Source organism: Mycteria americana, chromosome 3 (assembly GCF_035582795.1).
Source record: "Mycteria americana isolate JAX WOST 10 ecotype Jacksonville Zoo and Gardens chromosome 3, USCA_MyAme_1.0, whole genome shotgun sequence".
Taxonomy (NCBI): Eukaryota; Metazoa; Chordata; class Aves; order Ciconiiformes; family Ciconiidae; genus Mycteria; species Mycteria americana.
The window spans coordinates 98,103,344-98,117,776 of NC_134367.1; the positions used below are offsets into that span (position 1 = coordinate 98,103,344).

Below are 14,433 nucleotides of genomic sequence, written 5' to 3' on the forward strand. Positions count from 1 at the left end.
AGGAATATGGCAGCTCTGTTGTACTCCCTGTACAGAATGAGTACACCGGTGGGCAGATCCTCAGCTGGAAGAAACGCTCATAAATACCAACAACTCCAGTGGAGCTAATGACAGTTTACACGGGGTAAGGCAGGGAGGGGGGGTTGTTCCCTGGCCTGTTGGGCTTCTCCTTCTGTTACCCTGGAGGCAAAGTCATTTTGTTACAATATACAAACCTTCTTGTCGGTCAAAGGCAATGGCAAATACTACTCCTTTACTGCGCAACAGAAAAACAGGAGATAATTATTTCTCTTTTGTATGCACCCTGCCAACACAAAGGAAAGTAACCTTGTGGTGGAACGAGAGGAACCTGGGTATACCTGGATCCTTTAAGCAACGATGCCTTTTTTCTCTTCCTCTTTCTAAACTACTGAGAAAACTCTGTTGGACTCAAGTCAGTGCTAAAACTCACAGAATTGGTATTTCACTTATTGTTCCCCAAACTTCCATTACTCATGATCATCTGTAATAATCATATGAGGGATGGGATGTAAATCTTTTGTTCTTAGTCTCAAACCCTGAGCATTAAGCATGCCAGGCTCCCTGCTCTACAAAGAAGTATTACTTACTGAGCTCAGGGAAGTAGGTCTGTTAGATTTGTCAATGTTGCTATCTAAATAAATACTACAATGCCTAGGCTTGTCTGCAGTAGTCGTCTTTTTCTGTACCTGGAAGTATGAACAGAGTCCATGCTGAAGAACAGAGGTAGCATGTAAGCTTGGGAAAGCTTCTGTTTTGGTGAGCACTAGTAACAAACGTAGCTAGAGGATTTACCCCCAAAATACTTGCAAGTCTGCAGCAACCGCCCTCTTTCCTGCGCTGCACAGAGCATTTCAGGCCAATATAACACCCCTCCAGCCAACGGGTGCTTCGTATCCTCTGGGAAGCACGCAGCAAATCTCAGGATTGAGTCCCGTATGCATGCAAAGTATTTTGTCTGCAACTGATGTAGGGGCTGTGGTGTGCTGTGCTGGTAGAGGGTACCTGACCCGTGTAATTCCTATTGATGCTGATGGCACTTACTCGTGTACGTCTTCCTTGCCACACGTGGAGCAGAGGCTCTTAGGACTGCAATTCGAATGCCAGTAACACCCGTTAGTGCACACGACAAATACGGGACCACCCTGGCAACATCTGACTGGCCGACGCACTCAAAGTACTCGTGCACGTTTACGCCTCTCCGAGGAAGATGACTGCTGTAGCAAGTCTGATTGTTGCCGAGATGAAGTTCGCCTGACGGCAACAGACGCGATGTGCTGGTGGCTGTTTACAAGCTACGCATGCAGAAGTAAACGAGTCTGTGAGTGTTTGCTTCTCAGCTGCTGCTGGGAAACAGGCAGCCTCCTGCCAGGTCAGAGACCAGCCACCTTACAGACCTCTTAAAGCGGTTCCTCAGTCGCAGCGGTGGATGCATAGCTTGTACTCAAATAGCTGTCCGGTACACAGAAGTTGCTATGGCAGCGCTTTACAGATACACGTTGCACAAGGAAGCAGTGATGTTGGACCAGACTGACTCTTTTTTGGGTCTTACACAGAAGGCTCGCTCCCACCCAGGGAACTGTGGAGCAGAACAAATATCGGAATATAATACCTATCTATATATATCTACTTAACTCTATTGTCAGATTGCATCTGACTGTGGAATTGGGTTTAAAACACCTGGGTAACAATTTACATATTATGTCAACAACAACCTCTCTCCCCCTGCCCTTCCCCCTTTCCCACCTGCAGTGCAGAGCAAGCCAACTTCCTAGCACCCTTCACAGCAAAATGGGTCTCTGCTGCGTCTTTCTGTATTCATGAAACTCATTTAATTCTGGTACTTTAACACCTACTCCTTCCTCTGCTGCTGGTGCTACTGCAAATGAGAAATGCGGCCGGGTAACACTGTCTCCTTGGAAACCTGCCTCTGGCCTAAAAAGCCGGGTTTGGTGCCTGTGTGGCACTGGAAAGCCAGAGACCTCATGGGCTGAGCACCTTTCAGGCTGGGCTGCTTTCACTCCAGATCCCTCGGTGAACAGAGGAATAAGCTGGGCTATTGCACCAGCAAGATTTAATGGGAAAAAAAATAATATATTGGCCTGGGAGTGCAACAGGCTGCTGAGAGAAACCCGAGGGCGGTGTACTTTGGAGGGGAGGCAGGAGCGGAAGCTGCCCGGGGGCAGGAGCTCTGCGATGGCGTGGTCTGGGAGCAGCACGGGGGGCCCACCTCTCGATTAGCCTGCAGATTTCCAAATAATTGTAAACAATGCTGACTTCAAGTCTGCTGCCAGAGCCTCAGGCTCTTTAAGAAATAACCCCTACTCATTTATTGCCTGAGGATATTATTATTTCCGGAATGAACTAGTTGCGGATCACAATACTGGGCAGAATTATAGTACAAAGTGTGTTTTAGTGCAAACCTACTTAGGAAATAGTCACAAATCTTCTTTGGACAGAAATGGGCACAGAGCTCCAACCTTTTGTGTAGAAAAGTGCCCGCAGCTCATTTCTGCATCATCTTCAACTTGGGACTGGTCTGGACGGGGCTGGCTCTCGTGTGTCGTGTGGCAGCACGGTACAGCTCTGCCTCGCTGCCGCGGCCCCGAGGAGGTCAAGCACAGCTAAGGAGCAGCTTAGCAGGGGGTATGCCAGCTGCGTCCCCTGCCCCGGCCGTGCCAGCCGTGGGGAGGCTGCGCGGATTAGGAGCTCTTCAGATGGCTCTGAAGAGATCGCTCTTACATCTGATACGATATGCAAAACGATCCTGCTCCACTGAAGGCTCAACTCCGTACCTCTAATGTGAGATTTCTACAGACAATCCAAAGGTTTGGTTTTAAGAAAGAAGTAAATCATATATACACATACTGCCTTCAGCATACTTTCTCTTAAAAGACTGCTGCCATCTTTTATATCTTGAAAAGATGGATCATGTTTTGTGCCAGGAATGGTAATGCAGTAAAGCACAGAGTTCAGTCACTATATACTGGTAATCACTACATTCCTCACTAAAAGTGATGCAATAGGTGATTAGTAAGAACGAAGCTCAGAGTTTATAATTAACTACTTCATGTAAGCCCTTTCAATAAATATGTAATTGGAGATGCATATATGTTTCTAATACTAGTTCAAGTGTGAACTGATTTGGTCTTTGGTCTTTCTGCTTTTGTGAATCATACTGCAATAGCAGCTCTTAAAAAAAAGTATTTTTAATTTAAATTGGTCTAGGCAAACGCCACACCAAATATAGTGAGCATATCCAGTATATAAGAGCAAGGCAGGAAAAAGGATTATCAAAATAGCTGAAATAATTTTGTAAACTGCATATACTGCATGTCTATATGGTTTAATTGTCATTCCTATCCTGTCAGATCTGTGTGGAGGCAGCCACATGCTTAACCACAACTTGGTCAAGTTAGTTGGTGCATTTACTCCTATTTAGAGCAGGTCTGGGCTTTAATTCAGGGCTTGGGTTTTTTATCTTTAATGAAAATTGAAAGGTGCAAATGCTTACAACAGCTGTACCCTAGCATGATCTATTCTACAGACAGTCACCTCGAACCAACACTTTGATATAAGCCTTGCTATTAACTTGAACAGGAGGTGAGCCAGGCACCTGTGAAGAAGAAGGCATTCTCTATTTCTGCCTGTTGCAAATTCTTCTACAGTTAGGCTTGTCTCAGCTAAGGGTGTAGACCTGAGCCCCATCCTGGAATTATTTTGCCCAGTTCCAGGTTACAATGGCACTTTTCTGTTGGGCTTTTTCTTTGTTTATTTGGTTGGTTTTGGTGTCTGTCCATGGAATGAAGGTTCTTAGCTGCAGGGCAAAGCTTCAGAGCTCCCTGGGTATGACAGTGAACGGGATGACAGGACTGCTGGATTCGAGGTCCAGAGCGGTGAGGAAGCATTCGATGGCTGCTTCGTTTTTCCCCTGAGCTTGCAAGACCTCTCCAAGGCTGTTCCAGGCCCTGTGACTGGTGGTCTGGATCCGGATGGCATCTCTGAGGACTTTCTGGGCCAGGTCCCTCCGCCCAAGTCTGCTCAGCACCAGGCCCTGTCAACAAACAAGTGATGAGCGGTTAACAACGGCACAAAATAGAGGAAGAAATGGAGCGCTCCGAGCTCCCAGCAAGCTGGGCAGACGTATGAGTGCAGGCGCACGAGTCCTATGAGGGAGGGATCTCCACCTGTTTCTGGAGAAGACTATTAATCAGCTGTTAAGTTCTGCTTTTTTTGATTGTAATGCTTAATTTTAAAAAACAATTGTGAAAATAATTTTTTTTAAGCAGAGACTGATTCGGCTCCACAAGTGTTCCTGCTGCGTGTTACTGGGAGAGCGTATACCAGTGCCATATAGAGAAAGGCTACAGGCCCTTTAAGTATCCCTCTCTCCTTGAGCAGGTTACACGGGCTTCTAATCCCCAGGAAAATATACACAGGTTCAATTACACCGACTACCTAAATAACTCTTGCACATCTGGAACATCCATCTGAGGCTGAGGCAAAGTCTCTCAGCTCCTCCATCTTGACCATATAGAAAGACTTTTCCTCTTGACAAATGGGGCTAGAGGGACGTGCCCCCTTCCAGCCTTCTAGGGGCAGGCTGTATGTTACAGCATGGGGGCCTCTGTCCCCTGCTGTTTGCACTCCAATGTAGATCCTAAAGCAGCATGGGGGAGGAGAAGGATGGAGGAACCTTGTTTAAAAAGCTGTCCTTAGGGTAAGAAAAGACACAAGTGGGTGTAACCATCTGGAAGGAACAGGAGGGGGAAGATGAAAGAAGTGGTAGGAAGAACATGTTTTCCTATAGGGCTCGCATGGATGCGTCTGAACCCACAAAGCATCTAATGAGCCAGACTCCCTTGTAATTATACAGCAGTCAACCGCACCGAGCCCAGATGGTCACGTGGGCTTTGCAGGCCACAAGGCATTAGCGGCATTTTCCTGCTTCCTCCTGAAGGTGCAGACACCAGGATGAACCTCCCACCAGTGTCATCCAGGTGTGGCCTGTGGAAGAAGCAGCCAACACTTTCCCGTCGCTTGCCAAGCTCTGCATGGCCTCTGTCTGCACTCACCCGCAGAAGCCTCGGAAAGTGAGATGACTGCCTGACTTCATGCTTTTCCTGGGACTACGTACTATGTAGATACAGTCATATATATGAAGAAAAGCATTAGCTTCACCTGTAACGGGTCTACTTGCCTTTAGTTGATATGAAAACACATAAGAAACCTGCAATCTCTTGCAACCAGAACCCAAGTACGTTTCTGATGAAAGAACGGTGATACTTTTGGAAGTAGTGAAGATCTTGCCTTTGTCTTGTTCTTGTTTGTTTTCTCAAAAGTGTCATTAGACGCAGGGTGCCTCAGCATGACTAAGAGCCTATAGCCAGTGAGAGCACTAATACCGACAGAAACACATTACTTTGCCTGAGAGAAAAATTAAGAAACACCCATTTAATCACGTATCGGCGGTACTGTGAAAAGTTTCACTGCCTCTTTCTTGCCTATAACTTTGACCTGAATAATCAACTCAGTATCAAATCTGATCATCTAAAGATGCAGTGGGGATGTTTTTTCTTTAGGTTTCTCTCTCTGTTGGAAAATGATGAGGCAACGGGGCCTAACCTTACCGTCCCCTTGCGAGCAGGCACAGGTGGCACAGAGGTACCCCGATGGGAGAGGCTGGCTGCTCTGGAGGTAGCTGCCCGGAGACGACCGCAGGCACATAATGACAGACTGGAAGGAATTTGTGCAATTATAATTTGAGTCACCCGCTTGACAGGGATAATGAGGCACAGAAAGGGCAAGTAGTGTGGCCATAGCAAATCTGCTGCTGAGCCAAGAATAGACGGGAGCTATCTCAGCTCAAGTTTGTCCTCACCCACAAAACCACTCTTCCTATCAACTCTTCCTGTTGCGCTGACCGAGCAGAGCCGATTGTGCTCTCTGGTGGCCGGGGACCCATCGCTGTCCTCACCCTGACGCTAAGCGGCATCAAGCCTCTTGACGCTCCCGGAGGGCCGCTGGCCCCAGAGGCGCAGGGGCCAGCGAGCCCGTGCAGCTGCTGCCTGTCATCCCTCTCCAACGAGGAGGGGAATTCCCTCCCCGGCTGACATCTCGCGCCTCTCAACAATGCTGCAGTGAAATCCACCTCGTCGTAAACCGCTCGTGCAGCACAGCTCCCTCCTCCGCCCCAGCACCCTTGTTGGTCAAGGACCAGAGGCTGGCATGGCTTCCGCCCTGCGGCTCCCCAGCGTGGAACCGCTGCATTTATTCTGCCTGCGCTTGAGGTCCCTGCAGCTGTTTTGCAGCACCGGGAGGAGGCTGTACGCAAGCCCCAGGTAGTGTGTTCACCTGGGGAAGATGCTAAAGCTGATGCCCACCAGTAAGTGCAGCACACGTGAACATTTGCTCGTCGGTATTCAGTGCTTTCAAGCATGCCAGTTTAGCTGAGAAAACATCTGTGAACCCTCAGAAAGGGTGATCTCAGGCTCCCCAAAGCTGGGGAAAGCCTCCTGTTGACGCTGCAGCATACTGCATGGGTGAAAAACTGCTGTATGTTTTGGGGGAGAAACACAGGAGAAACATTTGCTAAAGGAGGTAAAGATTTCCCCCCCCTCCTTGCTTACGTGCGTGGCTGCTAGTGCCAAAGGCTGCCCAGGTCCATGGCCCTTCCCAGGCGTGCCCACCCTCTTGCTTCCCTCCTGTTCTGACCAGGAACAGCCCCATGGCCCCTTCTTGCCCGTGTGCCTGGATTTCCACGTGGCGTGGGCGAAAGACGCTGTGCTTCAGGCCTCAGCCCAAGCGGAGGTCGGGGTGTGGCCAACCTGCTCTCCGACCCAGCCCTGCAAGCGTTCCCAAACCCCAGCACTGCGCCGCGACAGATGGTGTCAGCCTTTCCAGCGAGGCTTAACTGAACCGGCAGAAATATGCTGCTGGATGTTTAAAGGACAGGTTGAACATCATTAATTCTGCGTGCAGGAGAGCTTCTTGGTTTGGGTTTCCTCTCTCCCCTCCTCCCCAGCCTGCTCCTCGCAAACCACAAGCATTTTGTGAGAGCTGGAGGCTGCGCAATCCCCAAGCCTCAGGAAGACGCAGCACTGAGCACTTCAGCTTTTTGTTTCCCTGAGGTATTTGCACTTGAGAGCTTCTCCCTGCTACTGAATTTCTTATTTCCCCATGGAGTCTGGCTTGCTATAAACAATGCCTGCATGTTGTTGCTATGTAGGTCCAGCTGGAATCTGCCTACAGTGCAAAAGAAAAAAATTATATATAAATCCAGAAAGCCACCCACTGACAGGCAATTTGCATTTTTATCTGGAAGATTTTTTTTTTAAAAAAGATTTTTCTAATGAAAGTTCAGTTCCTGAGTTTCTATGGAAACTCATCTGCTTGGCGTGCATGCATAATTTCATAAAGTCAGATCTCAGGAAGATGAGCAATTAGTACAAATACAAGCAGGAATGTGATTAAGGGTTTCATCCTCTTATTCCTGAAGATGGGGGTGGGGCTGGGTTTTGTTCTCTTTCCTTGGTTTGTAGTTGTGTTTTTGCCAAAGTAACACAGACACGGGTGTACAAGGTGGCCTCGCTCCTCTGCCACCTCCTGGCTAGCACCGGCACTCCTGGTTTTGCCCGGTTATTTTCCTCCCAAAGATGGTGAGTACCTCTACGTATGGTCTTCTCTGTCAGTGTTGTCGGTACCGGGTCAGGCCCTAAGCAGCAATGAGGGCAGGCTTCTTTTTAAACTCCAGCATATTATAAATAGTAAAAAAAACCCAAACCAACCCAAAAGGTGTGTGGGAATCATTTTGCGTTTGAGCCCCTGTGGGCAGCATGTCGCTAGGGCTCGTACCAGGCCTGTGCTAGCCACACGTAGGCATTTCATGTGCTGCTTGCATTAATATAGCTGTATACCGCTTGGATGCTAACTCACTCACTCAAGGAGGTCCGAGGGTAACTCGTGCAGATTAATCTAATTTTCTCCTTTAGGTCTGAAGTCATACTTCAGATCTCGTAAACAAAGGCAGAGTAGTGAAGGTTGCGCTTTCAAGCCAGACTGTAAAAGACGGCGCTGAAAGCACTGGGAGAAATTCATTTGAGGTGAAGGGCTGCGGCACAGCGAAGCTGGTACGGTCCAGCGGTGCATGAAGGTAGAGGGGAGACAGCGAATTTGGTTTGCTGATTTAGGGTGCCTTACGCTGGCAGCTGGACTCCTGGATTGATTGTTTTTAATTTCAGGGGACAGGGGGTGCGTATGGGAAGCTTTTTCAAAGGTATTTTTGACCTTGCCCGCATGCAAAACAAACAAAACCTAAACCACTTCTACAGTGATACTGGGTTGGACTCCCTTGCCTTCATTGATGTGATACTTAGTAATTGATACTTGAGTGAGGCTATTTTTGTTTTAAAATAGGAGAACCATATTTCAATTTAAGTTAGATGAACAAAAAAGTGACTTCTTTTCAATTTCCACTAATAAAGAACGTGAGCATAAGCCCCGCTTGAAGGCCCACTTCAGAAGGTCGTGAAATTTCTCATCTGTGCCTTTATTTCCTTAGAGTTTGACAAAACCTCCTTAAAGGCTGTTAGCTCATAAAATTCCCAGAAAATAGTGCAGAAAAGACATTATGAAAGACTACAAAATAAGCCTCACGTACAAGCTGGAGTTTATTTTTAGTAATGAAAGTCAAAACTTCCTTTGCAAATGTTTAGTTCAAACACCTGATGAGCAGCGGGGAGTTATCCTGAGTCTTGGCATCCTTGTCTCCTTCCACTAAGGTGGCACAGATTGACTTGTTCTTTCCTTTGGGGCTTGCATTGGAAAGACATGTCCAGAAAAACGTTTTACTTCATTCCTGGAAAACTGCTTTTTCTTTTGTTTGCATGGTCATCTCTTTCTTGGAGAATCTGTATAGGTGGACTAGACTCTATCTTCATCCTTTACGGATTGATCTTAATAATTACTTTAAATGCAAGTTCTCTCTTTGCATGAGAGCCAAATTCCAAAGTGAGGTTCTCTCTGATGCTTTTCTCAACTGAGCAGAGGATTTTCACCCATTATTGTCTAAATACCCTAAGAAGTTTCCAGAATAAATTAGACTTTGCTGTCAGGCTTCTGCTAGTGCATTAGTTAATTAATTTCAAGGCAAATGGGGTATCCTTACTGTCTGCTCCAATCTGTAATACGGACATGTCACTAGTGGTTAGTAGGAGGGTAATCAGCAGCTGGCAACACCAGGGCATGCTGCAGAAAAGTGCTCCTTCAAAAGTGTGCTTATTCAGCAGAACCCTACAAAAAGCCTTTCAAGATGCATTTGGCACTTGGTGATAACAGTTTCATGTAACAGAAAAATCCGCACTGCTGCAGGGCAACATACGCTTCTGTAATTATTTAACAATCAGAATAAGTTGTAAGCAAAATCTGTTGCATAAACCATGAAATATCAGAGTCCTTTTGGAAAATGGCAAAGATTAACCCTGGAAATCCTAGGTCTCCTAGAATACAGACAGACACGTAACTAGCCAATTGCTCTGCGATTCTTTCCTCCTACATTCATGACCTTCGCATTTCTGAGGAGCCAGGATTTTTTTCAAGCTGTGAGCAGTGAAGTGAGTTTTTGTTGTGCTGTCACTTAGCCACGCAGCGGCTGGCAGTGTGCGGGGTAGCTTATCATCCATTTTGCTGATTCAGTCCAGGTTGTGGCGAACCTGAGCTATACATCTGAGCTTTGTTCTCTGAAAATACACTGTAAGAATACATGGAGCAATCAGAGTCCGCTCACCAAACACACTGAATTAGAGACCGTATCTTATGCTGCCCTAACGATGGGTGACTGGGATCCACTTCTGGAGGAAAGCTCGTCTTTCTGTGTTTCTGCTGCCTCTTTTGTCGAGAGCAGCTTTTCCTTTTCTTCCTTCCCTCTCTCCAACTCCTCTGCCGAAGCTGCTGCATTCCCTGTCAGTCAGTGACACTGAAGTGCTGCATTTGATAAAGCAGAGGAGGGGAAGGAGAGGGGAGAAAAGGGAAGGCAGGCAGGGCCACTGCAAAACGCAGCATGTGGAAAGGAAAAACGAAGCAACAGCACCGGAGGGGGGAACTGGCAAGTCCTGGGAAAAGCAAAAACCCGAGTTTGCATCACGATCTGTAGCACTTCTGCTCTGCCTGTGGGTTTCAACTCAGTAGGTTCAACCCGGAGATTTCAGCTCTGGTACTGCAGGCACCAAAGGCAGCCTAGCAGCAGACTGCTGCTTAAACTTCACTGCAGCATCTTCATGTGCTACAGATGAGTGTGAGGTAAGAGAAGAAATGAGACTTCAAGGAGGTATCAGGAGAGACAGACTAGCTGAGCGTGAAGACAGAGATGCCTTAAGCCCACCACACACCTGGGCACATGGATATGCTTTACCAACCATACCAGGGTAGCTTTCGCAGGGAGAGAAGAAAAAGCAAAAGAAAGAAAAGATAAAAGTGGTGAAGACCCAAAGAGAGGAACATCCCCTTCCCTAGCTTGCCAGTGTGTTTTTCAAGGCAGTGTATAATTGCAAAGGCACCATCCTGCCCAGGCCCCTCCGTGAGGCCAAGGCAAGCCCCCCCTGCAGAAGGGAAGCACTGGGCTGTGCTGCACACTGCCTGTGCCCAGGCTTGCTGTCTCTGAGTTCATCAAATGTTAGCAGGGATGTTTGTATCGTGTTTGAAGCTTAAATGTGATAAAACATTTATTGACATAAAAAGCAAACCCTAAGGCAGCATTTCAAACCAGGAGGCTCTGATCTCTTCATAGGGAGGCTCATACAAGCATAAGGAGAACGAAGAGTTTTTCTGCCTTGCTGGATTGTCATCACTTAAGCTTCATTCAAAGCAGAATTGTTTGCTGCATGCTGAATATTCTCTAGATAGTTCTTCCTTTGCTGAGACCTACATGGAGATGAAGCAGCAAGCAAGGAAACCTAACAGGATCCCTCGACCACATGTTTGAGACTAACTAAATGCAGTATTTGTTTTGCGCTCTCTTTTGCTAGGGAAGGCAAGATTTCTCCCAGTTCTGATCTTAGCAGTTGTCATAGTAATGTTGCAGTAGAGCGCACAGTAGCTTCAACTAGGACTCACGCTCATGGTGTCAGCTGTAAAAACATGCACTAAGAGAAGGTCCCAAACTAATAATAAATAGTAATTTAGAATACATATTTTAACGTCCCAATTCTCTTATGCAGTGTACCTGCTTCCCTGGCAGAAAGCCTTGTTTAAATTAGTGAGATTCAGCCTAGATATATCCAAGTATTCCAAAATACATCCAGAATCGAGACTGATCAGCATCAGCAATGAGAGAAAAGGCATGCAACATACATGCAGGATGCTGAAGGGTGGCAGGTAACCTGCTGGCTAAAGCACTTGACTAGAAAGCGGTTGCTGTGCTTCCCTGGCTGCTAATGCATTTTGCATTGAATAATCTGCCATTACTCAGGAACAATTCAGAGAGCAGGGATAGGGTCAAGGGACAAGCTTTGGGAGGCAGAAGTCCTGGGTTTAAGTGTTCTCAGGCTGAAGAGGGTTGAGAACTTGCCACTCTTGTGCCCAGGGGGTGCATGCTGACTTCTAGCAAATACTTTTGAGAAGTTAGGGCAGCAGTTAAGCACCCCCATCGTGCCCAGGGGTGGAAACAGCTCTCTGTCTCTATTTTGATAGTAAGCAGGTGCCTGTGTGCTGCTGCACATAGCAAGATGTTGCTGCGTGTAGCTGGGGAATGTCTAGGCTTAAGACTTGGACACCCAATTAATCTGAGTGCTCACAGAGTGCTGTGGCTGATGAACAGGGAATTTCTGTCGGCTTAGGTTTCCTCCAGTGCCAATGCTGGATCTTTCCCCAATTTTTAATGCACTGCTTTGCAACAAAGGAGGGGCTGATGTGCACATTTCCCATGCGTGTTATCTTCCCCTCTCTGTACAGAGTAAATCCTGTCTGAACGTATGAGCCATGAACAGGTTCTCCTAGATAACAGCTTCATCTCTGCCGAGGGTCTCTATGAACCTCAGTCCCACAGAACTAATTGCCAGAGCAAGCGCCACATTTCGCATGTCTCTGAGGAAGGGTGTAGCGCAGTGAAGACACGTCTGACAGAAGCACATAGCATGCCAATGTAGATTACAGCAGATGCATTCTGAAAGGAGAGCCGAGATATTTTAAAAAAATCTTAATTTGCTTAGTTTTCCACTACTGGCAGTCCCTGGGATAGCATGTTATTAATGACATCCTCCGCACAACTACAGCCAGCGCCTCAGCGTGCAGTATCGCAGCTAAGCACTAAGCTAGCTGAGCTGCTGGGAAACAGAGCGAGCGGGGCAGGAACGCACTGCTGTGCTCCAGCCAGTGCCTCGGCTTCTGCGCCGGTGCCTCTGATCCCGCAAGGAGCATGCTTCCTTATCATCTCCTAACATAAAATCTCTCATAAATAATGAACCTCCATGCACAAAGAGATTCTGAATCACAGATAGCATTTTCTGTTACACGCTCAAAAGAGAATGAAGAAACTCATTGAGAAGATAAATAATTAAAGACTTTTGATAAATACACTGCACCTAACATTAGTGTAAATGGAAGCTCCGGCAACGCTGGAGAGCTGTGATGTTTTCATGTTTCCCATTTGTTTGGCAAGAAGGGACTTCTGCTTCCTTCTCTTGACTGTGGCCAGCTCAGTGTATCGGGACAGCTTGCTGAAAACCTGAAAGTCTTGCTGGTTCCCACCCCCATTTGTCCAGCTGTGTCTTACGTACCAGGAGGCAACATATTCTGTTACTGTGCTACACACTATTTTATATACTTTATTACTATAGTCTATCACTCTGGCCTGTCTTTGGTGCAATAAAGGGCAGCCTAAATAGCACAGAATTTAAACTAATTTTAACTGTGTTCCTTGTTTGTGAAAAACAGGGTTTGAAGGTTGAAGTATAAAGGGGATAGTCATTCCACCCCTTCTCCCTTCTGACAGTTCCCTGAGAGCTTTCTGAAATACCATTTATGAGTTCAGCTGTAGACCAACTTGACTACTACAATTTCTAGGCTTTAATTTGATCTCAGAGCAAAGCACAGAATGAGGACAATACTGATTAGTAGAGCTGCAGTGGTATCTCAAGGGCTGTGGATGGGAAACCACAACTAAAACTAGTAATCTTCTGGAAGATCAAGCTGGACCTCAGTGGAGAGGCATCTGCTGCAGGGAGAGATCAGGCCAAGGACAATGTCTTTAGGCCTGGATGCAAGTTTTATTCTCCAGAGATGACTGAACCACCCCAGGAACTCGAGGGGTTTAAGAAATGTATCAGGTTCTTCTCTTGGAAGGTGTTACACGCACTTTAGAGAAGAGATCAGAGAAGAGCTGGGGAGTTTTGTCTTTCAGGAATTTATTTTGGTTTCTAAAGTTACGTAAACAGAGCCTGAATAATGTGGTAATGAGCACCTCAGGGACATGGAGAATAACTTACCACCACAGAGGAACGCAAGTGATTGGCACAGATAAACAGGAGCTACAGATTCCCTGGAAACCGGGATAATCCACCTCTGAGAAGCAGAGCACCAGCCCTCCCGCTAATGGACTGAAATCTCTGCGCTGTGCAGTGGATCAGATTTGCTCCTTCCAACGACCTCAAACACCCCAGCAGGTCCGGTCTCTCGCTGATGAGGTAAATGCGAGTTCCCCAAGGAGAGGAAATGGCCATTCATAATGTCTAAGTGATGGCTTCAGTGTCAGAGAATCACTTATCCCCTTGTTTGTGATGGCCCCACTGTCTCCCCTGGATGGAGGAAGGAAGCCCGGCAACTGCGGAGGAAGAGAGCAGGCAACAAACCTGCAAAACAGCTCTGTCAGCTCCTAACTGGTGCTCAGGAGCCGTGAGCCCGCTGCACAGCCAGGGATTTGCCCTGATGGCTGGCTACTGAAGCTGCCAGCTAACTACTGGATTTGCAGGGAGGATGGCAGTGGGGGAGGGGGGTTTCTGCAGCAAACAGAAACGGGGGGTTTCTGCAGAAACGAGGAGAACAAAGTGTTTGCAATTCCTTGGACGGTGAGTGAGCTGACACACAAACTTATTAACGTGAGCATCCAAAATGCTCATTTCTTCTGTGGGAGCCAGTGACTAGGGGCAAAGACAAGTTCTCTCCCTCAAGCTCAGCTGCTTCAACACAAAAATTTGAGTTAAGAGGCTGCTCTAAGGATTGCTTTTCCCCAAGGAGAGCTTAGAGCAGTTATTTTGGGATATCTGAAGCGCAGGAACATTCCTGGGATTCTGCAATAAGCCTCAGAGTTGGGAAAACAGAATCTGCTAACCAGCCATGGTTTGGAAGGAGGCTACCAATCATCTCCATAAGCCAAACGTTGCTTTACCATTGTCCTGCTTGGTGGAGCTGCAAAAGGTACGTGCC

The 14,433-nt window shown here is 47.1% G+C and overlaps 1 protein-coding gene and 1 long non-coding RNA gene across 7 annotated transcripts in view; one reads left to right on the forward strand and one right to left on the reverse strand.

Annotated features, from left to right (window-relative positions):
• Window positions 1–1,566: 1,566 nt before the first annotated feature.
• TTC7A (tetratricopeptide repeat domain 7A) overlaps window positions 1,567–14,433 on the reverse strand; it is a 178,180-nt gene continuing 165,313 nt past the window's right edge. For all 5 annotated transcript variants that reach the window (XM_075496236.1, XM_075496235.1, XM_075496234.1 and 2 more), the window contains one exon: window positions 1,567–4,072. In XM_075496236.1, coding sequence (XP_075352351.1) covers window positions 3,851–4,072 — 222 coding nt within the window. In that variant the 3' untranslated portion in view covers window positions 1,567–3,850. The remainder of the gene's footprint in view (window positions 4,073–14,433) is intronic.
• The window catches only part of LOC142407126 (uncharacterized), a 44,233-nt gene continuing 36,820 nt past the window's right edge, over window positions 7,021–14,433 (forward strand). Inside the window, exons 1-2 of one of the 2 annotated variants that reach the window (XR_012774816.1) lie at window positions 7,021–7,148; window positions 7,577–7,676. This is a non-coding gene — a long non-coding RNA (uncharacterized LOC142407126). Of the gene's footprint in view, window positions 7,149–7,576; window positions 7,677–14,433 lie in introns of those variants that run through there. The other variant, XR_012774817.1, reaches the window with a different exon arrangement.